The sequence below is a fragment of the Saimiri boliviensis genome, chromosome 17 (assembly GCF_048565385.1).
Source record: "Saimiri boliviensis isolate mSaiBol1 chromosome 17, mSaiBol1.pri, whole genome shotgun sequence".
NCBI lineage: Eukaryota > Metazoa > Chordata > Mammalia > Primates > Cebidae > Saimiri > Saimiri boliviensis.
The window spans coordinates 23775269-23797206 of record NC_133465.1 but is presented as its reverse complement, the minus strand read 5'-3'; the positions used below and the strand labels follow the sequence as shown (position 1 = coordinate 23797206).

The 21938-nt window shown below is 56.3% G+C and overlaps 1 protein-coding gene across 1 annotated transcript; it reads left to right on the top strand.

Moving 5' to 3' along the window:
- Positions 1–1657: 1657 nt before the first annotated feature.
- Positions 1658–21710, top strand: P2RX1 (purinergic receptor P2X 1). The gene is made up of 12 exons (XM_003933057.4): positions 1658–2044; positions 12723–12870; positions 13152–13223; positions 13617–13686; positions 13994–14090; positions 14380–14460; positions 14668–14809; positions 17840–17967; positions 18860–18950; positions 19322–19387; positions 19898–19999; positions 20124–21710. Exons 1-12 carry the CDS (start codon positions 1908–1910, stop codon positions 20187–20189), a joined length of 1200 nt encoding a protein of 399 aa, XP_003933106.1. The 5' UTR covers positions 1658–1907; the 3' UTR covers positions 20190–21710.
- Positions 21711–21938: the final 228 nt, after the last annotated feature.

The following is a 21938-nucleotide window of genomic DNA, read 5'->3' as shown; positions in this document are numbered from 1 at the left end:
CCCCTTCCCTCCCCTCCCGTCCCTTCCCTTCCCATCCCTCCTTCCTTCTTCCCTCCCTCCCTCCCTCCTCCCTCCCTCTCTTCCTCTTTTCCTTCCTTCCTTCCTCCCTCCCTCCCTCCCTCCCTCCTTTCCCTCCCATTCCACAGTGCCAGCCACTCTCTAGAACATGGTGTGCGTGACAGGGAGAAGTGGCTGAAAGGGGACCCAGAAAGGCCCACGAGGTCTCAGCATCCACCCGTCCCCATCACAAGCAGCTGAGTCCTGGCGCCTCCCATTCGGCGGCCACAGGGGCAGCCGGGAAAGGAACTGGCCCTTTTGTCTGGGGTCAAGATCAGGAGACGGCCGCCACAGCTCTGGTTCCCAGCATCGCTGGATTTTCTTTAGAAAAGCCCACGACACCCACGGGATTCGCAGAAACTCTCTGAGAGGGGTGAGGCTGGTCCACTTGACAAAGAGAGACAGGCCGGGGTGCTGGAAGGGGCCGCGGGCAGCCCTCTGTGGGCGACCCCCATTCAGACAGGCTGCCGGGATTCCCAGCCCCAGGCCTGGCTCCCTGCCCGGAGCACTTCCAGCTAACGGCTTGCCAGGAAGAAGACTCCTTATCAGTCTCAGGGGTGGGGCAGCTCGGACTCCCGGGCCTCCGAGGCCCTGCCTCCAACTGGGACCTCCAGTAGCACTCGGTGAGCTTGGCCAACTCATTTCTCTTCTCTGAGCTTCCGTTTCCTCGTCTGCAAGTCGAGGGATGGGGAGACTTGCCGGGAGGCCTCCAGCTCTGAGGCGCTCACATGGGACCCATGCCCGCCCCAAACCCCAGTGTTCGGGCCCTAGCTGGGGTTGGGCAGCGAAGGTGGGGGCTGCAGAGGTGCTGTGCCCCAAACTCAACAGTGGCCTCCCGTTCTGTTCCGTGTTGCTAGGACCCATCCCCCGGGAGCCTCGACCCAGGAGGAGCAGCCCTGATCACCCTACTTTAGAGATGAGGGAGCCGGCTCAGACGGGCGAGGTGGCACCCAGCGCCCACAGCCAAGAAGCGGCAGAGCCAGGGACCTCCAAGGGCAGGCTCTCCACTGGCCTCGGGCCCCCGACGGCCCTGTGCGGCAGACGTGGTGCCTGCCTCGCCCGGCACCTGCTACCTGTCTCCCTCCGACAGTGGCCCGGGCAGGGCAGGTGGTGGAGTGGAGGGGTGGGGTATAGAGATGCCAGCTCAGCGCTGCGGTCAGCCGGGCCGGGCCAGGCTTGGACTCAGAGCCTCTTTCCTCTCCGATCCCCTCGCTACAGGCCCCCAGGGACGGAGTGGCCAGCCCTGGCGGGGTAGGGGGAGGGTGGTGGATGGGGCTGGGGCCAGGGATGGACGGCTGATTTTGGCAGGCAGGGGAGGGCACGGGGGTGCAGGGGCGGGGGCTTCTGAACCCGAGGCCACCCCAGCTTCCCCCGGGCCCTGGCCAGAGCTCCATCTTGCCAGGTTTTGGAGGGGTAACTTGAGGAGTCAGTGGAGAGCTTTATCTTTGCCCCCGTGACGGGTGGCCAGTGGTTTCCTGCCAACAACTCCTGCTTCCGGAGGCCCAGCAGGGCCAGGCAGAGCCAGGAGGGGCAGCGGGGCTGGGCCTGGGTGGCCCCACCGGCCCCGCCCCGTCTATCTTTGGGAATTTATTTGTCCATGGGCGAGGCAGGCCTGCAGTCTCTGCCTTCCAGGGGCCAAGAGCTGCTCTGATCGCCCCAGGCTTCTCTCTCCAACCCACACGCCTCCAGCGGAGCCCTGGCTCTGGCCCTGTCCCCACCTGCAAGGCCCCGCTCTTCCTAAGGGGCCGTGCAGCCCCCAGAAGCCCAGCCATCCACGCGGGTGTTGGCACCGGCTCCCCCTGAGAGCGAAGGCCGGGCAGGGGTGGGCTCTGAGCCCCCGCCGGTCTGCCATGGCGCGGCGGTTCCAGGCCGAACTGGCCGCCTTCTTCTTCGAGTACGACACCCCCCGCATGGTGCTGGTGCGCAACAAGAAGGTGGGCGTCGTCTTCCGACTGATCCAGCTGCTGGTCCTGGTCTACGTCGTGGGGTGAGTCCGGCGCCTCCCGGGGAAGCCCTGTCTGGGGCCTTCGGTGAATGGGAGGCAGAGTTGCAGGGTTTTGAGGAACCGGCTCAGTGTCGGGGTTCCTTTGAGGGGTGGTGTTCAGGGCCAGGGCCCACCAACCACAGCCACCGAGCCCTCGACCTCTGACTGCCTGCCAAACCACGCTGCCACGGATGCACAGGCCAGAGAGGGACAGGCTCTGCTGTCACCTTCCCGGCCTAAGTGAGGGGCATCCGGGGAGGTTTGAGGCCCCTGGAGCAGAGAAGCCGCCGCCGCCTGAAGGCCTGGTGCCTTCACGTTGGCATGTCAGGCAGAGGCCGGAGATCGGAGGTTCTGCTCCCTGGGATGACAGTTTCTTCCTGGGCATCTCTGGACCTGTCCCGCCGGGTTGGGAGTGCAGAGTCAGAGGCAGCGGGGGACGCTCCTGCAGTCCGGTGCTCCTGGGAGGCAGGCCTGGCCTGGCAGAGGCTGGTACACGTGGGTGTGTGCATGGACTCGGTGCCATGTGTGCTCACGGGGCTGGCTACCCACGTGTGGGGACCCCTGTGTGTGCATATGGCTGTGCCCATGTCTGCCCTGTGGCTGGTGTGTGTCCCCTGTGTGTGGTTCATCTTGTCCACTCACAGTGACTCTGCAGAGGGCTCCTGGAGGCCCCAGGGCCGCTGGTGGGGGCTCAGTCCCTCCTGGGGGCCTCGGGATGCCCAGTAGCCCCTGCCGGACTCTGCCGTGTGATTCTGAGACTCTGGTCTCCACATCATGTTTACCACGGTTGCAAACCAGAGCTGCTAAATGCAGTCCAGGGCAGGCTGACCCAGGGCCCAAACAAGGACCTCAGCGTCCCAGTCCCCCTGAAATGAATGGCGTCCAAAAGAGCCGTCCCTCCGCCCCGCCAAGTCCCTGAAGCTCAGAGCTGGCCAGGTGCACCCAGTGCCAGGCCCCAGCCTTGGCCTCTCTCCTCTCTCTCGTTCAGAAACCAATTTGACATCTGCGATGCTATTTCAGCTTGTGAGGGAAACTGAGGCCCAGAGAGGCACAGTGGGCCTTCCAGGTCCACAGCGAGTCAGCAGCACACCCGGGGTTGGAGCTGAGCCCCGTACGCACCCTGACTCCCGGCCTCTGCAGGGTCTGCTCCTTCCTCGACATCACAGACACTGGGGATCCTTTCTAGCGGGCACTAATGACGGGATGCCAGGTTCAGCACGGGCCTCAGGTCCACCTAGCGGCACTCCTCACCCTCCCTGGAAGAGAGAGGCTGCCTGCTGAGGCCCAGCCTACCCTTGCTGGAAGATTGTCCTCTCTCTGCATCTGCGGCTCCCTAGCTCTGCTCTCAGATCTGCAGGTGTGAGGGGCTCCTGTGTGAGGGTTACAGGCTGTCAGCGTGGGAGCCCCCCACCCCGTACTCCCCCCACACCCCCACCCCGTACTCCTCCACATCCCCCCACCCCATGCTCCCCCCTACCTGCTCTAGCTTCAGCCACAGCCACAGCCTATGCCCCAAACTGCCGTCCAGCCAGGAACCTAAAACTCCAGTGATGGGGACCTCACTACCGCCCTCCTGCCCGTCTTCCCTCCCGACTGTCTCATCAGCTTCCAGATGGCCGTAGCCCTTCTCCGAGTCTGTGGGGCTCAGGGCCACAGGGGTCTTAGCCAGAATCTCACAGCTGAGTAAGAGGCTAACCAGGATTTGAACCCACCCACCTGCAGGGCTCCAAAGTCAGCCTTTATATTCTGGAAAGGAAACATCCTCAGAGAGAGGGCACTGGCCTGCCCGAGTCACACAGCAGAGGGTGGAAGGAAGGCAGGGTCCTTCAACACCGATCCCAGAGCTCCAAGACCAGCCTTCCAGCTCAAGCATGGGCTGTGGCTCCTGCTGTCCCTTGCGCCCTCGTCTGGCCACTGCCTGGTACTGCACTGACCTCTCAGCCAGGAACCCACAGCTGCAAACCCAGCCCCTGACCCAGCCTGGACTTGGTCTTGGCATCTCAGACCTCAGCTTCCTAACCGGCCCCTGGGGCAGGGGTTGCAGGGGACCTCCCTAAAGTGCACTCAGCTCAGCATGTGGCTGTTTCCTGGGGAGGGCTTTGCTTTCATGTCCGGTCCTGTGGGCATTGCCGGGGGATGGAAAGGAGCTTGAGAGAAGAGCCAGGCCCCTGCATCCCAGAGATGGCACAGCCTGGGTCGGTGATGGGTGGACTCAGAGACAGACCTGGACAGAGGGCCAAACACCGGAGCGCAACTCAGACGAAGGGAGGGAGGTCCTGAGACTCAGAGATGGACAGTTACTGAGGCTCAGCAGAGAGGCTGAGATGCTGAGAACACAGACTCCGAGGAGGGAAACTGAGGCAGTGGTCTTTGCTAATCATGCTCTTCCAGGAAATCCTGGGCAAGAGAGGACGTGAGTGGGCCCGATACCAGAAGGCTGGGCTGAGTTGAGCTGACCCTCTTTCTAGTTAAGATGGTCTCAGATAAGGCTGGGCACAGTGGCTCACGCCTATAATTCCAGCACTTTGGGAGGCCAAGGTGGGTGGATCACCTGAGGTCAGGAGTTCAAAACCAGCCTGACCAACATGGTGAAACCCTGTCTCTACTAAAAATACAAAAAGCAGCTGGGCTTGGTGGCACATGCCTGTAATCCCAGCACTTTGGGAGGCCAAGGTGAGCAGATCACTTGAGCTCAGGAGTTCAGGACCAGCCTGGCCAACATAGGGAGGCCCTGTATCTACAAAATAATACAACAAAACAAAATTAGCTGAGTGTGCCTGCAGTCCCAGCTTCTCAGGAGGCTCAGGTGGGAGGATCACCTGAGCCCGGGAAGTTGAGGCTGCAGTGAGCCGTGACTGCACCAGTGCACTCCAGCCTGGAGGAAGGAGTGACACTTGTCTCAAAAATTAATAAATAATGGTCAGGTGCGGTGGCTCACACCTGTAATCTCAGCACTTTGGGAGGCCGAGGCGGGCGGATCACCTGAGGGCAGGAGTTCAAGACCAGCCTGGCCAACGTGGTGAAACCCTGTCTTATAAAAAGAATAAAAATAAAATTAACAAATAAAAATAAAATAATTAAAAACACAAATCGTTGGCCTGTGATTCAATTCCACATTCATTTAGTCATGCAATACACAGGTATTCATTGAGCCCCTACTATGTGCCAAGCATTGCTCTGGACACTAGAAATACAGACGCGAACAGAACAAAGATCCTGTAGTCAGAGAATAAATGCTCAGATGCTCCTGGACTTGTCTGTAGGTTGTGTTGGGGCCTCAGGGTGGGCTCAGTTCTGAGCAGTCCTCCCAGGCCTGGCGTCTGGTCGTGCTCCTCGCCGAGGCCACTGCTGTCTGACAGCTCATGCCCTATCTGGTCAACTCCTGCCTATGGCCCATCGTCATACCCTGTGTCCCATCAGCCACCCGGCCGGGCCCCCCAGCCCGCGCCAGAGCTGCCCCCGCACCTGCTCTAGCTTCTCCAGCATCTCAGCCTTCCCACCACGAGCCCTTCTGGGCCCTTAGATGAAAGCCGAGGGAGGACAGGAGGACTGAGGGACCCAAAGAATGTGAACATGATGGGGAGGGTGGCTGTGAAGATGCTGCCCAGGTGCAGAGCCTGGGTGATGGGGTGGGGGCAGCGCCATTCTCCATGATGAGGACACAGGGGAACAAGTTCTAAAGGGGATGAAGAGATCCGTTTGGTCCGGTTGAGTTTCTGTTTGTATAGTGGTTAGTAATCAGCATCAAAATAATTTTGTGCCGGGCGCGGTGGCTCACGCCTGTAATCCCAGGACTTTGGGAGGCCGAGGCGGGTGGATCACGAGGTCGAGAGATCGAGACCATCCTGGTCAACATGGTGAAACCCCGTCTCTACTAAAAATACAAAAATTAGCTGGGCATGGTGGCACATGCCTGTAATCCCAGCTACTCAGGAGGCTGAGGCAGGAGAATTGCCTGAACCCAGGAGGCGGAGGTTGCGGTGAGCCGAGATTGCGCCATTGCACTCCAGCCTGGGTAACAAGAGCGAAACTCCGTCTCAAAAATAATAATAATAATAATAATAATAATAATAATAATAATTTTGTAAGCCAGGCGCAGTGGCTCAAGCCTGTAATCCCAGGACTTTGGGAGGCCAAGGTAGGTAAATCATGAGATGAGGAGTTCAAAACCAGCCCGGCCAACATGGTGAACCCCGTCTCTATTAAAAATACGAAAACTAGCTGGGAGTGGTGGTGGGTGCTTATAATCCCAGCTGCTCAGGAGGCTGAGGCATGAGAATCACTTGAATCCAGGAGGCAGAGGTTGCAGTGAGCCAAGATCATGTTACTGCACTTCAGCTTGGGAGACGGAGAGATTCCATCTCAAAAAAAGAATGAAAGAAAGGAAAGAAAGGAAGAAGAAAAAGAAAGAAAGAGAGAGAGAGAGAAAGAAAAGAAATTTAAAATACCGTGACATTTACCCTTTAAAAAATACCATTCTGGCTGGGCTTAGTGGCTCATGCCTGTAATCCCAGCAATTTGGGAGGCTGAAGTGGGAGAATCCCTTTCAGGCCAAGAGTTCAAGACCAGCCTGGGCAACAGAGCCTCTGTCTCTACAAAAAATCATATTAAAATAAAAATCCAATTCTCTGGTTTTTAGTATATTCACAGAGTTATGCAACCATCACCACTGATTCCTGAATGTTTTCTTCCCCCCAAAAGGAAAGCTCCTACCCTTTAGCAATCGCCCGCCATTTCCCCTCCCCACAGCCTGCTGTGGCTGTTCTGGGTATTTCATGGGGGCAGGATCCTATGATACATGGTCTTTTGTGTCTGGCTGCTTTCCCTTACTGCAATGTTGTCAAGGTTTATCCATGTTGGTTGTAACTCATATCAGCACTTCATCCATTTTCAAGGCTACATAATATTTCACTGTGTGGCTCTATTTTGATTATCTAGTTGTCAGCTGATGGACAGAGGGGCTGTTTCCACTTCTTGGCTCTTATGAAAATGCCGCAGTGAATATGTGTGTACAAGGTTTTGTGTGGACATGGGTTGTGTTTTGTTTTGTTTTGAGACGGAGTTTTGCTCTTGTTGCCCAGGCTGGAGTGCAGTGGTGTGATCTCGGCTCACTGCAACCTCCACCTTTTGGGTTCAAGTGATTCTCCAGCCTCAGCCTCCCAAGTAGCTGAGATTACAGGCACGTGCCACCATGCCCAGCTAATTTTTTGTATTTTTAGTAGAGACAGGGTTTCCTCACATTAGCCAGGCTGGTCTCAAACTCCTGACCTCCAGTGATCTGCCCGCCTTGGCCTCCCAAAGAGCTGGGACTACAGGCATGTGCCACCTCGCCCAGCCTAGACATATGTTTTAATTTCTCTTAGGTACACACCTAGGCGTGGAATTGCTAGGTCAAATTTAATTTTCGAGGGAGCACAGGGCTGTTTTCGAAACGTTTCAGCTGAGCTCGAGGAACCTGTGAGATGTGTGGGTAAGGGGTAGGAAGCTGTGAGCCCCCCAGCAGTTGGAAATGTGGACATTTATACCGACGGTCCCCCACTCACATGGGTCCATTTAGAACGTATCAGGACGTAACCCCATTGTAAGCTGAGGAGCATCTGGACTTAACAATGGTTTGACTTGGGATTCTTTGACTTTATGGTGGGTTTCCTGGGGGTAGTAAGAGCACTTTTAACTCAGGATGGGTTCGTCCGGCCACAGCTCCATCGTGATTCCAGGGACATCTGCGTAAGTCTCTTGGGTGCAAGATTTGTGTTTATTTTGTTCATTTTTGTGTTTGCTTTGCTTGGCGCATAATAGGGCTGGATAAATACATGTTTGTTTTTGTTTTTTAGTAGAGACGGAGTGTCACTATGTTGCCCAAGCTGGTCTCAAACTCTGGGCCTCAGGTGATCCTCCCGCCTCAGCCTCCCAAAGCGCTGGGATTACAGGCGCGAGCCACCACGCCTGGCTCATGTTTGCTGAATGACTATGTGGAATTGAATCTCAGGGGAGAGTGCAGTCTGGAGATAGAATTCTGTGGACACAGCGTGTCTGAGGCAGCTCACTCAGGGAATGGGGGCAGATTGACATTGAAAGAGGAATCTGTGAAGGAGGCAAAGAGAACAGTGAAAATGGGAGGTCTGTGTTATATGTGTCTACTGAGTGCCAGGCACTGTGCTGATTCCCTTAAAAAGAACTCACAGAGGCTGGGCGCAGTGGCTCACGCTTATAATCCCAGCACTTTGGGAGGCCGAGGTGGGCAGATCACAAGGTCGGGAGGTCGAGACCAGCCTGGCCAACATGGTGAAATACAAAAAATACAAAAATAAGCTGGGCGTGGTGGTGTGTGCCTGTAATCCCAGCTACTAGGGAGGCTGAGGCAGGAGAATTGCTTGAATCCAGGAGGCGGAGGTTTCAGTGAACCAAGATTGCACCATTGCACTCCAGCCTGGGTGGCAGAGTAAGACTCTGTCTCAAAAAAAAAAAAAAAAAAAAAAACAAAAAAAAACTCATGGAAACTTTCCCCCAGACATTTACCTAGATGCCTTCGTCTCCTGAGCCCTGGCTGAGTACATAGTAGGACCTCACTAAATACTTCTTCTTCTTCTTTTTTTTAAAAATAGTAACGGGGTTTCATTATGTTGGTCAGGCTGATCTTGAACTCCTGACCTTGTGATCCGCCCACCTCAGCCTCCCAAAGAGCTGGGATTATAGGCGTGAGCCACCGCGCCCGGCTAAATAGTTCTTGAGTAAAAAGTGCCTTTGAGGTAGGTAGCATCACCTCTGTTTTATTGAGAAAACTCAGAGAGGTATAGTGTCTTGCCTGAAGCCACACAGCTGGGGAGCAGCAGGGCTGGCCCCTGACCTTCAGCCACTCCACCATGTGGCCTCTTCCACGAGGAGGCCTTCGGAGAGCCCCAGGACGAGGGATTGCCGATGACGAGGTAGAAAGCATGGCAGGGTTATTTCTGGAAGAGGAGAGGCTTCTGAAGACGCCGTGTCTGACGTCAGGCCCTCTAGGTTGCCTTCCAGGGTGGTGATAACAAGGCCGGATCCAGGCATGGCTTTGGAGGAGTGGGCTGGCACCATAGTCATTCTATTATTTTGTTTGTTTGTTTGAAATGGAGTCTCACTGTGTCACCCAGGCTGGAGTGCAGTGTGCAATCTCAGCTCACTGTAGCCTCTGCCTGCCGGGTTCAAGCAATTCTCTGCCTCAGCATCCCAAGTGGCTGGGATCACAGGCACACACCACCACACCCAGCTTAATTTTGTATTTTTAGTAGAGATGGGGTTTCACCATGTTGCCAGGCTGATCTCGAACTCCCGGCCTCAAGTGATCTGCCCGCCTCAGCCTCCAAAAGTGCTGGATGACAGGCGTGAGCCACCGCGCCCGGCCCATAGTCATTCTGTTATCATAAGAGCTGAGGTCACGAATGCCAGATTTGACCGACCGTCAAGACTCGAAGCCGCAAGAGCAGACACAGACGCACGCTGAGTGCGTCAGCCCCATCAGGCGTGTAGGCTCCACGTGGTTCTGTTTGCCCACCGTGTTGTGCCTCCTTGGAGCCGTGTGGAAGACAGTGTTGCTTGGTTGGAGGTGGGCTGAATCCTGGGCTGGGTGCCTCAAGCGTGGGGACACTTGGGAGTGCCACTCCTGCAGGCCTCAGTTTCCCTGGCTCTGTTATAAGTTGGTATCAGGTAAATATAGAAAGGTGGCTAAGCTGTTGGGGTTGGGACACCAAGAGGGAGGTCCGTGGCCTGTCTGCAGAGGGGCTCAGAACACGGAGCAGCTCCCTCCCCGCTGCATCAGCTCCTTCTGGCTTGGACACAGAACCAGAGGCCTTCCTGGAGGAAGGGACCCAAGGAGGGCAGGGGGATGGGCGACACCGTCACTGTCCCCGATGGGGCTGCAGGCAGCGTGACAGGCTCAGGACACTGAGAGCCAGGGGCCTTTGTCATGACTCACCTGTTTGCTCTCTGGGACCTGCAGGGGACAGCAGTGACCAAGCTGAGGCTTCCAGAGCGTGCGGCTTGGCCACAGTGCCAGGGTGAGGGGGGGCTTGGAGGAGAGGTGGGTGGACCATGAGGAGGAAGGAGAGGACATTGGTGGGTGGCCTCCTGGGGCCTGCAGCGGTGACAGAGGTGACTCTGGGACTAAGAGGCCTGGAGAGTTCTGTCACCAGCCTTAGCCCTGGGGAAAGGAGAAGGGGCCATTGCTTTGAGCTCCCCTTAGACAGGTGAGCTTGGGGTAGGGTAAGGAGTGGAGAGGAATGACACATCTGCCCACAGGTGCCCTCACAGATTTGCCCTGGAGGTATACAGCCACACACCCCCTATGCCAACACACACACACACACACACACACACACGTTATCCGGAATCTCCAAAAGGAGTCTTTCCCCAAGGAAGAAGCCCATCGCCTGGAGAGCAGTGTGATCCAGGACATTTTCATTTGTAAGCAGCAGATACCAAGCCCAAACTGGCTTCAGTAAAGGAAGAAGTGTATTGGTTTATGTAACTGAAAAGTCCAGGAGTCAATTTTTCAAGTGTGCTTCAGGCATGGCTGAATCCAGGTGCTCAAACAACGTTGTCAGGATTCCGCCCCTCTCCATCTCCTGGGCTGGCTTTCCTCTAGGTGAGCTTCACTGTCGGGATTGCCCTCTCCATCAGGTGGCGAAGGTGACCACCACAGCTTTCGTCTCACAGCTGCCTGCTTAGCTACTCAGTAGACAGGGTGTTTCTTTCCTGGCACCTCCCAGAAAAGTCCTGGTCTCACTGTTGAAACTCCCCAGGTCACGTGCCTCTCCTTAGACCCTTCACTGCTACCAGGGGGATGAAACACTGATTGACAAGCCTTGGTTATCTGTCTGCTCGGGGACTAAGAGGGAGGTTAGCCCCACGGAACCTTCCAGACTGAAAGTGGAGAACCCAGAGGAACAGGACTGCTCAATGCTGGGAAGGCAAGGCCAGAATTTCCTAAGAAAGCTGGAAGCCTTCCAGTCTGAGCCACTCCTACAGCACCTCAACTGAGGAGCGGGACGCTGCAAGCCTTTCAGAGGGCCACCTCCCGTCTCTGTGTTCCTTCCTGTCTCCCAGGGGACCCCGGCATGGCTGGATCATAACAACAGCTCATGTCTCTGCAGCATTGCTTCTGTGCCGCCCCCATTCTGAGTATTTCTACATGTATGAACTCACTCATTTGATCACTCCAGGAAGTAATGCTATAATACCTGTTTTATAGATGAGGAAACTGAGGCACACGGGGATTGAATAGCTTACCCCAAATCCCAGTGAGTAAGTGGTGGAGCTGGGATTTGGACCCAGGCTGTTAGGCACCAAAGACCATATTCTCAGCCTTTGTGCTCTGCTGGAGCCTCTGGAATGAGGAGCATCCTGGGAAGGGCTAGGGTCCGAATGGCTTGGCCTCCAGGCCCCAGCAAACTCTGTTCTTGGAAAGGGATTGGAGGGAGTATCTGAATTAGCATTAATTTCTCACTTCCCTTCCCTTCCCCCACCTTTCCCTCCTCTCCCCTCCCCCCTCCTTCCCCCTCCCCCTCACCCTCTCTTCCCCTCCTCTTCCCTTCTTCCTTTCTTCTTTCCTTCCCCCTCCCCCCTCCTCTCCTCCTCCCCCCTTCCCCCTTCCCCTCCCCTTCCTTCTTTCCTTCCTTCCTTCCTTCCCTCCCTCCCTTCCTCTCTTTCTCTTGCTTTTCTTTTTCTTTTTTTTTTTTTTTTTTTTTTGAGACAGAGTTTCGCTCTTGTTACCCAGGCTGGAGTGCAATGGCGCGATCTCGGCTCACCGCAACCTCCGCCTCCTGGGTTCAGGCAATTCTCCTGCCTCAGCCTCCTGAGTAGCTGGGATTACAGGCACGTGCCACCATGCCCAGCTAATTTTTTGTATTTTTAGTAGAGACGGGGTTTCACTATGTTGACCGGGATGGTCTCGATCTCTCGACCTCGTGATCCACCCGCCTCGGCCTCCCAAAGTGCTGGGATTACAGGCTTGAGCCACCGCGCCCAGCCGCTTTTCTTTTTCTTTTTCTTTTTTCTATATATTTTTTTTTTTTCAAAGATAGGGTTTCACCATGATGGCCAGGCTGGTCTTGAACTCCTGACCTCAGGTGATCCACCCGCCTCGGCCTCCCAAAGTGCTAGGATTACAGGCATGAGCCACCGCGTCCGGCTTTTCTTTTCTTTTCGAGACGGAGTTTCACTCTTATTGCCCAGGCTGGAGTGTGATAGTGCAATCTCAACTTACTGCAACCTCTGCCTCCCGGGTTCAAGCAATTCTTTCTCAGTCTCCCCAGTAGCTGAGATTACAGGAGCCCGCCACCACACCCAGCTAATTTTTGCATTTTTAGTAGAGATGGGGTTTCACCATGTTGGCCAAGCTGGTCTCAAACTCCTGGCCTCAAGTGATCTGCCCGCCTCGGCCCCCACAAAGTGCTGGGATTACAGGCATGAGCCTCAGCACCCGGCCTGAACTCCCATCTTCATAGTGAGAAGCGCAGTGGAACTTCAGGCGCGGGCCAGCAGGGGGAAGCAGGCGGAGGCAGGGGAGGCTGTCCTGCCTCTAGCCCAAGACGGGAGCTTCAGGGGCAGGCGGTGGCTCAGAGGCACATCTGGGGAGGGCGCAAGGAAGGAGGTGACGGGTCTGGGGGTCTGGCCTGTACCACAACTCCCCCTGTCCCTACCCTCACAGGTGGGTGTTTGTCTACGAGAAGGGCTACCAGACGTCCAGCGGCCTCATCAGCAGTGTGTCTGTGAAACTCAAGGGTCTGGCCGTGACCCAGCTCCCCGGCCTCGGCCCCCAGGTCTGGGATGTGGCTGACTACGTCTTCCCAGCACAGGTGAGGTGGCTTGGGGCTGCGCCTGCCCTCACAGGGCCTGTCTCGGAGCGGGTGGGGCTCTGTCCCACCTCCCCGTGGGAGCAGCCCAGCACCTCTTTCTCTCTGGACCTCGACGGTACCATGCAGAAGCAGCCTGGCGATGTCACCCCACGTTGGTGGCAGGCGGTGTGGTGGCTGCTGGGTGTCCTGTGGGCTCTAGCGGTCTGGGGGACAGTGCTGGGTCCTCGGGCTCTTCTCCCAGCTCCCAGCCCACCCCTCCCTCCCCTGGCCCTCACTTCTAGGGGGACAACTCCTTCGTGGTCATGACCAATTTCATCGTGACCCCAAAGCAGGCTCAAGGCTACTGTGCAGAGGTGAGGACTTCTGCCCACCGGCCCCTTCCCGGACTCACAGGGGAAAATACCTGCAGGGAAGGTCTCTGTGGGCACCGGAGAGGAAGCCAGAGAAGCTTCCGCAGGGGCCACGGGGGTGGAAATCCGGGCATGTACTCACACACAGTCACTGTCAGGCCCTGTGGAGCTGAGCCTTCCCAGCACTCGGTGGACCTGGCAGCGTTCGGAGACTGCCCACCCCCACCCCCAGCTGACACCGGCAGTGGGTGGCTGGGCAGGAGCCTGGGGTGGGAGAAACAGGGAAGGAGGCTGTGGGCGGGCATCACCCCAGAGAGGTCGGAGACTCTGCCCCACACCCCCCTAGGGCCCTGGGGGCGGGAGGGGCCTGAGGCCAGCAGCTCTCCCCTCCCCCAGCACCCAGAAGGCGGCATATGCAAGGAAGACAGTGGCTGCACCCCTGGAAAAGCCAAGAGGAAGGCCCAAGGTAACGTCAGCCTCCTCCTGTCCCTCCACAGCCCCCGGCTGTAGCCCTGGCATCCTGCAGGCTCATCGATGCTGACCAGCGTCTCCCCACACCCCTCCCGCCGAGGCGTCCTCCGAGAGGGGCTCCCTCCTGCCCTGTCCCCTCCTCCCCCCAGGCTCGGGCCACCCTGTCCGAAACCCAGACACATTTCTGCCCTCGGCTCCTTTGCTTGGGTGCCTGTCGCTGGGGGCCCTGGGGAAGGGGCCTGGGTGGCCTCCTCTGCACCCCAGTTTGGGGCGGGCACCCAGGGGCTCCTCTCTGGCCACAGGCATCCGCACGGGCAAGTGTGTGGCCTTCAACGCCACTGTGAAGACGTGTGAGATCTTTGGCTGGTGCCCCGTGGAGGTGGATGATGACATCCCTCGGTAACACTGACCTTCCGGGGAGCCAGCACAGGGTCCCAGGCCAGGCAGAGGGGGACCTGCGTCTAGAAAGGATCTTTACCCCCTTTCTGACCCCATCCCCACCCCATCCACACGACCTGGGCCTAAGATTCCCCCGGGCCTTGGCTGGTTACAGCACACCCACCCCTCCACCCGCCCAGGGCTGAGGAGGGTCCCCCATGCACGCCCCACCCCTGCTATGTCAAGCTCTGCCTGGGACACACAGGGGGCCCCTGGGGAGGAGCGGATGAGTGAGTGTGATGTCCTCCAGCCCTGCCCTGCTCCATGAGGCCGAGAACTTCACTCTCTTCATCAAGAACAGCATCAGCTTCCCACGCTTCAAGGTCAACAGGTGCGTGGGAAATTCGGCCAGAGGTTCAGGCGGCTGTCCGAGGCTGCCCCGGCTGCTCTCAGCTGGCCCTGTCTCCCTCCATTCCTGCTGGCATGGAAGGAATCAAAGAGGCATCGAGGAGCCCATGAGGGGTCCCCAGGCTTTTGGGGGTGGTGGGCACCCTCCTGGATGGCACATGGCTGCTGTCAACACCTTCCACCCGGACAGGCGCAACTTGGTGGAAGAGGTGAATGCCGCCTACATGAAGACCTGCCTCTACCACAAGACCCTGCACCCCCTGTGCCCCGTTTTCCAGCTTGGCTATGTGGTGCAAGAGTCAGGCCAGAACTTCAGCACGCTGGCTGAGAAGGTACGGGGCATGGTGCCAGGCGAGCAGGGAGGGCTGGGCCGAAGGATCCTGATCAAGGCTGCTTAGGCTCAGTGCCTCCTCCTGTCTCTTTGGTGAGGGCTGAGTGTATGTATGGGTCTGTCCCCTGATACTAGGGCCCCTGAGAGTCAGATCTGTGTCTTCAGCAGGTCCTGGCATGGACCTGGCACAAAGGAGGTACCCAGAATGAACAGACGTGGGTGGACCTTGTCACCTGGATGTTTGTTGATATCTTGCTTTAAAAACAAAAAATTAGATAAAAGCAGCTTGGTCAGGTGTGCTGGCTCCCGCCTGTAACCCCAGCACTTTAGGAGGCGGAGGTGAGAGGATCACTTGAGGCCAGGAGTTTGAGACCAGCCTGCCAACACAGTGAAACCTCCTTCTCTACTAAAAATACAAAAATTAGCTGAGTGTGGTGGCATGTGCCTGTAATCCCATCTATTCAGGAGGCTGAGGCAGGAGACTCACTTGAACCAGGGAGGCGGACGTTGCAGTGAGCCAAGATTGTGCCATTGTACTCCAGCCAGGGCAACACAGTGAGACTCCATCTCACACACACACACACACACACACACACACACACACAAAGCCTGGCCAGTGAAACCTCGTCTCTATTAACAATACAAAAATTGGCCCAGCACAGTGGCTCACGCCTGTAATCCCAGTACTTTGGGAGGCCAAGGTAGGCGAATCATCTGAGGTCAGGAGTTCAAGACTAGCCTGACCAATATGGTGAAACCCTGTTTCTACTAAAAATACAAAAAAAATTAGCTGGCTGTTGTGGTGTGTGCTTATAGTCCCAGCTACTTGTGAGGCTGAGACAGAGGAATTGCTTAAACCCAGGAGGTGGAGGTTGCAGTGAACTGAGATGGCACCACTGTACTCCAGCCTGGGTGACAGAGCAAGACTGTAAAAAAAAAAAAAAAAAAGTATATATATATATATATATATATATATATATATATATATACATACACACACACACACACACATTATCTGGGTGTGGTGATGGGTGCCTGTAATCCCAGCTACTTGGGAGGCTGAGGCAGGAGAGTTGCTTGAACCCGGGAGGTAGAGGCTGCAGTGAGCTGAGATCATGCAGTTGCACTCCAACCTGGGCGACAGAGCGACTCCGTCTTAAAAAAAAAAAAAAAAAAGATAAAAGCAGCTCGAATCCTATAGTCTGTGGCCCTGAGAAATCCTGTGCCCCTGAGACCCTTGCAATCACCTGCAACTCCAGAGAAGCAGTCCCTATGAGCACAGAACTAGCTGACCGGGTTCCCAGCCCAACTCTGCCGCAAACAAGCAGTGGGAACTCAGACAAGTCTCTAAACTTCAGTGGGGCTGAGCTTTTGTCCCGTCAAGGGGGACAATCATGGCGCTGGTCTCATGGGGCTGTACCTAGTAGGGTCCAGTGAGTTGACTTGCTGCGCCTGGTGTGCCCCGATGCCAAGCATGTGGCAGGCCTGTCCAGCTGCTACCACGTGCTCCTTATCGGTCCTGCTCCTAGAGTTGCCTATTTAGGGACGAAATCAGTCCCTTTTCTGTGATGTTACTAAAAAACCCCACTCACAGGCCGGGCGCGGTGGCTCACACCTGTAATCTGAGCACTTTGGAAGTCCGAGGCAGGTGGATCACAAGGTCAGAAGTTCGGGACCAGTCTGGCCAAGATGGTGAAACCCCATCTCTACTAAAAAAAAAAAAAAAAAAAAAAAATTAGCTGGGTGTGGTGCCACATGCCCGTAATCCCAGCTACTTGGGAGGCTGAGGCAGGAGAAATGCTTGAACCCAGGGTGGAGGTTGCAGTGAGCCGAGATTGCGCCCCTGCACTCCAGCCTGAGCAACAGGGTGAAAATAAATGAATAAATAAATTGAAAATAAATAAATAAAAATGAAATGGTCAGAAAGCTGCAGTGTGGAGGGTAATAAGAAGGCTGGTGAGGGTGATAAGACATTTACCCCAAAACAGCTTTTCAGCGTTTTTTTTTTTTTTTTTTTTTTTTTGGAGAAGGAGTTTCTCGCTTGTTACCCAGGCTGGAGTGCAATGGCGTGATCTTGGCTCACCACAACCTCTTCCTCCTGGGTTCAAGCAATTCTCCTGCCTCAGCCTCCCAAGTAGCTGGGACTACAGGCGTGCGCCACCATGCCCAACTAATTTTTGTATTTTTAGTAGAAACGGGGTTTCATCTTGTTGACCAGGATGGTCTTGATCAATTGACCTCGTGATCCACCTGACTCAGCCTCCCAAAGTGCTAGGATTACAGGCATGAGCCACCGCGCCCAGCCTCAGTGTCTTTTTTCAAATAAAAAAATGTTCTTTTTTTTTTTGACATGGAGTCTCACTCTGTCACCCAGGCTGGAGTGCAATGGTGTGATCTCACCTCACTGCAACCTCCGCCTTCCAGGTTCCAGTGATTCTCCTGCCTCAACCTCCCGAGTAGCTGGGATTACAGGCACCTGCCACCATGCCCAGCTAATTTTTGTATTTTTAGTAGAGACGGGATTTCACCATGTTGGCCAGGCTGGTCTCAAACTCCTCACCTCAGATGATCCTCCTGCTGAAGCCTCCCAACGTGCTGGGATTACAGGCTTGAACCACTGTGCCCGGCCTCAAAATGTTTTCGAGAGAATACTGGTACCAGCTGTGAGATGGGGTTTTTGTTTGTTACCATATTTGAGATGGAGTCTTGCTCTGTCACCCAGGCTGAAGTGCAGTGGTGCGATCTCGGCTCACTGCAACCTCTGCTCCTGGGTTCAAGTGATTCTCCTACCTCAGCCTCCTGATAACTGGAATTACAGGTGCGCACCACCATGGCGGCTAATTTTTGTATTTTTAGTAGAGATGGGGTTTCACCGTGTTGGCCAGGCTGGTCTTGAACTCCTGACCTCAGGTGATCCACCCGCCTCGGCCTCCCAAAGTGCTAGGATTGCAGGCATGAGCCCCTGTGCCCAGCCAAGATGGGGGTTTTTGATCTTGAAACCCCAGCTCTTAACCACTTGTGTCCCTGGCAGGGCGGCGTGGTTGGCATCACCATCGACTGGCACTGTGACCTCGACTGGCACGTGCGACACTGCAAACCCATCTACGAGTTCCATGGGCTATACGAGGAGAAAAACCTCTCCCCAGGCTTCAACTTCAGGTGTTTGTCAGCCCCCACACCCCAGCCATTCTTCCCGGTGGTCCTGCAGGGTCTCCTACTCCCCCAACCCTTTGTGGCTGAAAAAGCGTCCCCAGAGAGGAGCAGAGGGTCTGTATGGCTCCTACTGTGCCTTCCTCCCATGTAGGAAGCCAGCAGGGAGTGAGATGTTGAAGTCTCCAATCCTCTGTCCCTGGGTCTCAGTCCCTTTGAGGTCCACCCGGCCAGGACTGGCTGGAGAAATTGCTGACATCAGGAGCTGGGGCAATGGTCGGGAGCAGTGGCTCATACCTGTCATTGTTGAACCTCAGGAGGCTGAGGTGGGAGGACAGCTTTGAGGCCAGGAGTCTGAGGCTGCTGTGAGTTGTGATTACACTACTGCACTGCAGGCTGGGTGACAGAATGAGACCCCATCTCTTTAAAACAAACAGCTGGGTGCAGTGGCTCACGCCTGTAATCCCAGCACTTCAGGAGGCTGGGGCAGGTGGACCACAAGGTCAGGAGTTCGAGACCATTCTGGCCAACATGATGAAACCTGTCTCTACTAAAAATACAAAAATTAGCAGGGTATGGTGGCACATGCCTGTAGTCCCAGCTACTCGGGAGGCTGAGGCAGGAGAATCACTTGAACCCGGGAGGCAGGAGGTTGCAGTGAGCCGAGATAGCGCCATTGTACTTCACCCTGGGTGACAGAGTGAGACTCAGTCTCAAAAAACAAACTAAAGCAAGGAGTTGAGGCAAGAACTGAGTACAACTTTCCCAGAATGAGGCCCGGGAGCCTGCCCGGGCTGGGGATGGGGCTGTATTTAGTGACCGCTAAGGCTCCTGCATCCCTGATCCACTGAGAAATCCAGACCCAAGATAGTCCCCTCCCTCCCCCTCCCACCACCTCAAGGTTTGCCAGGCACTTTGTGGAGAACGGGACCAACCACCGTCACCTCTTCAAGGTGTTTGGGATTCGCTTTGACATCCTGGTAGACGGCAAGGTGAGCATCCGGCGTGAGTGTGCTGGCAGCTGAGACACGTTCTTGGTTCCTCTGAGTACCTCTGGGCGTCTACAGTTACAGACATCCGGAAGTTGGATGGGTTCATCTGGCAGTTTTACTTCTAATAGATGGGGCGTGGGGGCTGTCCAGGGCAGAACTTGGCAACCTGTGGCCAGGCCTCCCCCACAGTCCCCTTTGGCCCCGGGAGGCACAGCCAAGGTCAAAACCCGTCTACTGCCCAGCAGCTGTCGGTGAATGTAGAGTCCGAGGCAGGGGCAGTCCACAGCTGAGGGTGGGGAAGTACCCTTTTCCCTTTTCCAGCTGGGCCCCTTCCGACTGGTAGCCCTTCTCTCCCTGGGTCCTGCCACCAGGCTGGGAAGTTTGACATTATCCCCACGATGACCACCATCGGCTCTGGGATTGGCATCTTCGGGGTGGTAAGTGCTGGGGTCACCGGGTCACCGTGCTGGGTCGGCTCTTCCTCTTCCACAAGTCAGTAGTAGCAAGACACCCCTCACCCTAAAACTTGACCCTAACTGCCTATCATTTCTGGGCCAGCAGCTGCCCACCCCACCACACACAGCAGATCTTAGAAAACCAAGGCCCAGAGCTGGGGCACAGTGGCTCGTACCTATAATTGTGGCACCCTGGGAGGCTGAGGCGGGAGGCTGGCTTTGAGGCCAGGAGTCTGAGGCCGCAGTGAGCTATGATTACACTGCTGCGCTCCAGCCTGGCGGCTGAATGAGACCCCCCCTCTCATTCTGTCGGGGTGAAACCATCTTGGTCCCCTGAGAGTCCTGCAGGGCCTTGTCCACCCTCCAGGAAACAGGCCTCCAGTGAGGAGGGATCCGGCCAGGCCACAGCATCAGGGACTGAGCGGGGATGTGTCAGGCTCTGTGCCCGCCCCCGGATTCCCACGCTGTCTCCCTGCCCTTCCCTGACCCCAGGCCACCGTCCTCTGTGACCTGCTGCTGCTTCACATCCTGCCCAAGAGACACTACTACAAGCAGAAGAAATTCAAGTACGCAGAGGACATGCGGCCAGCAGAGGTGAGGGAGCTCCCTGAGCCTGGGCCTCGGAGCCTCCGCACGGGCGTCTGTGTTGTGGGGGGGGAGTGGGCAGCTGCTTCCCCAGCACCAACTCTTGTCCGCCAACCTTGTACCACACACACAGGGTGAGTGTGACCCCGCCGCCACCAGCTCCACCCTGGGCCTGCAGGAGAACATGAGGGTATCCTGATACCAGCCCCGACTCCCAACTGCATGCAGCGTGAGGCTTCAGGCTGCGGGCCTGCTGGGTCCCAGCCGGGGCAGAGGGTCTCGCAGGAAGTGTCTCCTACCCTCTCAGCCAGGCACATACCAGTTTGCCAGAAGCTCAGGGTGCAAACTAGGAGAGACGTGTGCCAATCTGAGATCTGGCTCCAACTCCACACCCCCCCAGGGAGCCTGCCTGGGTCTCAGCCGCTCCTGGGGGGGAAGGGCTGGGGCTGAGCAGGCCCCTCCCACACACCTGTACGCTAACCTCGCACTTCTCTCTCTGGCCCTCACGATCCATCCCCCTGCCTCCATTCCTCCAGCTCTGGGCTCTCCAATGTGGCAGTGGATAACCATAGGCGACTAAATTAAACTAAAATAAAATCAATGAAACACAGCATTCACTTCCTCAGTTGAACTAGCCAGATTTCAGCTGCTCAGTAGACACGTGTGGCTAGTGGCTGCCATATTGGACAGCTCGGGGCATTTTCACCATCGAAGAAAGTTCTATGAGACAGCTCTGCTTGAGCCCTGTTTCCTCCTGGCCTTGGGTTTCCCTGGGAAACGAATTAACCATGCAGGCTCCTGGGTCTAGCCCAGACCTTTGAAACCACAGGCCCCAGGGCTGGCCATATGACCTGCACTGACGGCAAACTCCCCAGGCCGTTCTGGGACCTAAGCAGAAGAACTACTGTCCTTGAACTTTCTTTTTTCTTTTTCTTTTTTTTTTTTGAGACGGAGTCTCACTCTGTTGCCCAGGCTGGAGTGCAGTGGCACAATCTCAGCTCACCACAACCTCCGCCTCCCAGGTTCAAGCGATTCTCCTGGCTCAACCTCCTGAGTAGCTGGGATTACAGGCACCTGCCACCAAGCCCGGCTAACTTTTGTATTTTTAGTAGAAATGGGGTTTCATCATGTTGGCCAGGCTGGTCTTGAACTCGCGACCTTGTGATTTGCCCACCTTGGCCTCCCAAAGTGCTGGAATTACAGACATGAGCCACCGTGCCCCGTCATGAACTTTCTGACCCTAAGCTCCTGAGCAGGAGTCAGACCTGGTCCTGAGCTTGCACCGCCTGGCAGGTGCAGACACGGAGCACAGTCCTGGACACCTCCAGTGTGTGTGTGTCGTATGCTCACGTGCCACACGGTGTGTCATGCACACAACCCGGCATACACACTGCCCACATGCACGCAGCCTCCTTCCACTGTCTGTGAACAGCTGGGGTCCGTCAAACACAACCATCTAAACACACCTCCACCCCCACGCACAGACTCAGGGTCCATGCCACGTCACCTCCACAGGGAAAAGCTTCTCTCCGAGACTGCCAGGCCAGGCCAGCCCTTCTAGCCACAAATCCTTACACAGCTACCTCGGGTTGGGGTGGGAGCTCCAGCCACATCCTGGGCTCCCTGCCTGTGGCTCAGCCCCCGTTCCCAAGGCCTGCCGGGCTCTGTCTGAACAGAAGGTCTGGGGAAGTTGAAGGATGGAGTACAATAAAGGGAGTGAGGACAGACCTCTGCCTTCCATGCTTTCTTTCCAGACGTCTCTGCGACTCAGTGTGCTCGTCTGTGAAACGCGGGGCTGAGCTGGGCAGTCTCTGAGATTCCTCTGGATCTGTTGGGGGGCACCAATAAGGCCCAGTAGGGCCAGTGCTGGGTGGGGACGTCGGCTCACCCCTGTCCACAGGCTGCTATCTTGGCATAGCCCTGACATCAGCACTCTCCCTAACTCTCC

Coding starts and splice junctions, on each gene's coding strand:
- P2RX1 (XM_003933057.4), top strand. CDS start 1,908: ATGGCGCGGCGGTTCCAGGCCGAACTGGCCGCCTTCTTCTTCGAGTAC. Junction 13,687..13,993: donor AGCCAAGAGGAAGGCCCAAG/GTAACGTCAGCC, acceptor CTCTGGCCACAG/GCATCCGCACGGGCAAGTGT. Junction 14,810..17,839: donor TCAGCACGCTGGCTGAGAAG/GTACGGGGCATG, acceptor TGTCCCTGGCAG/GGCGGCGTGGTTGGCATCAC.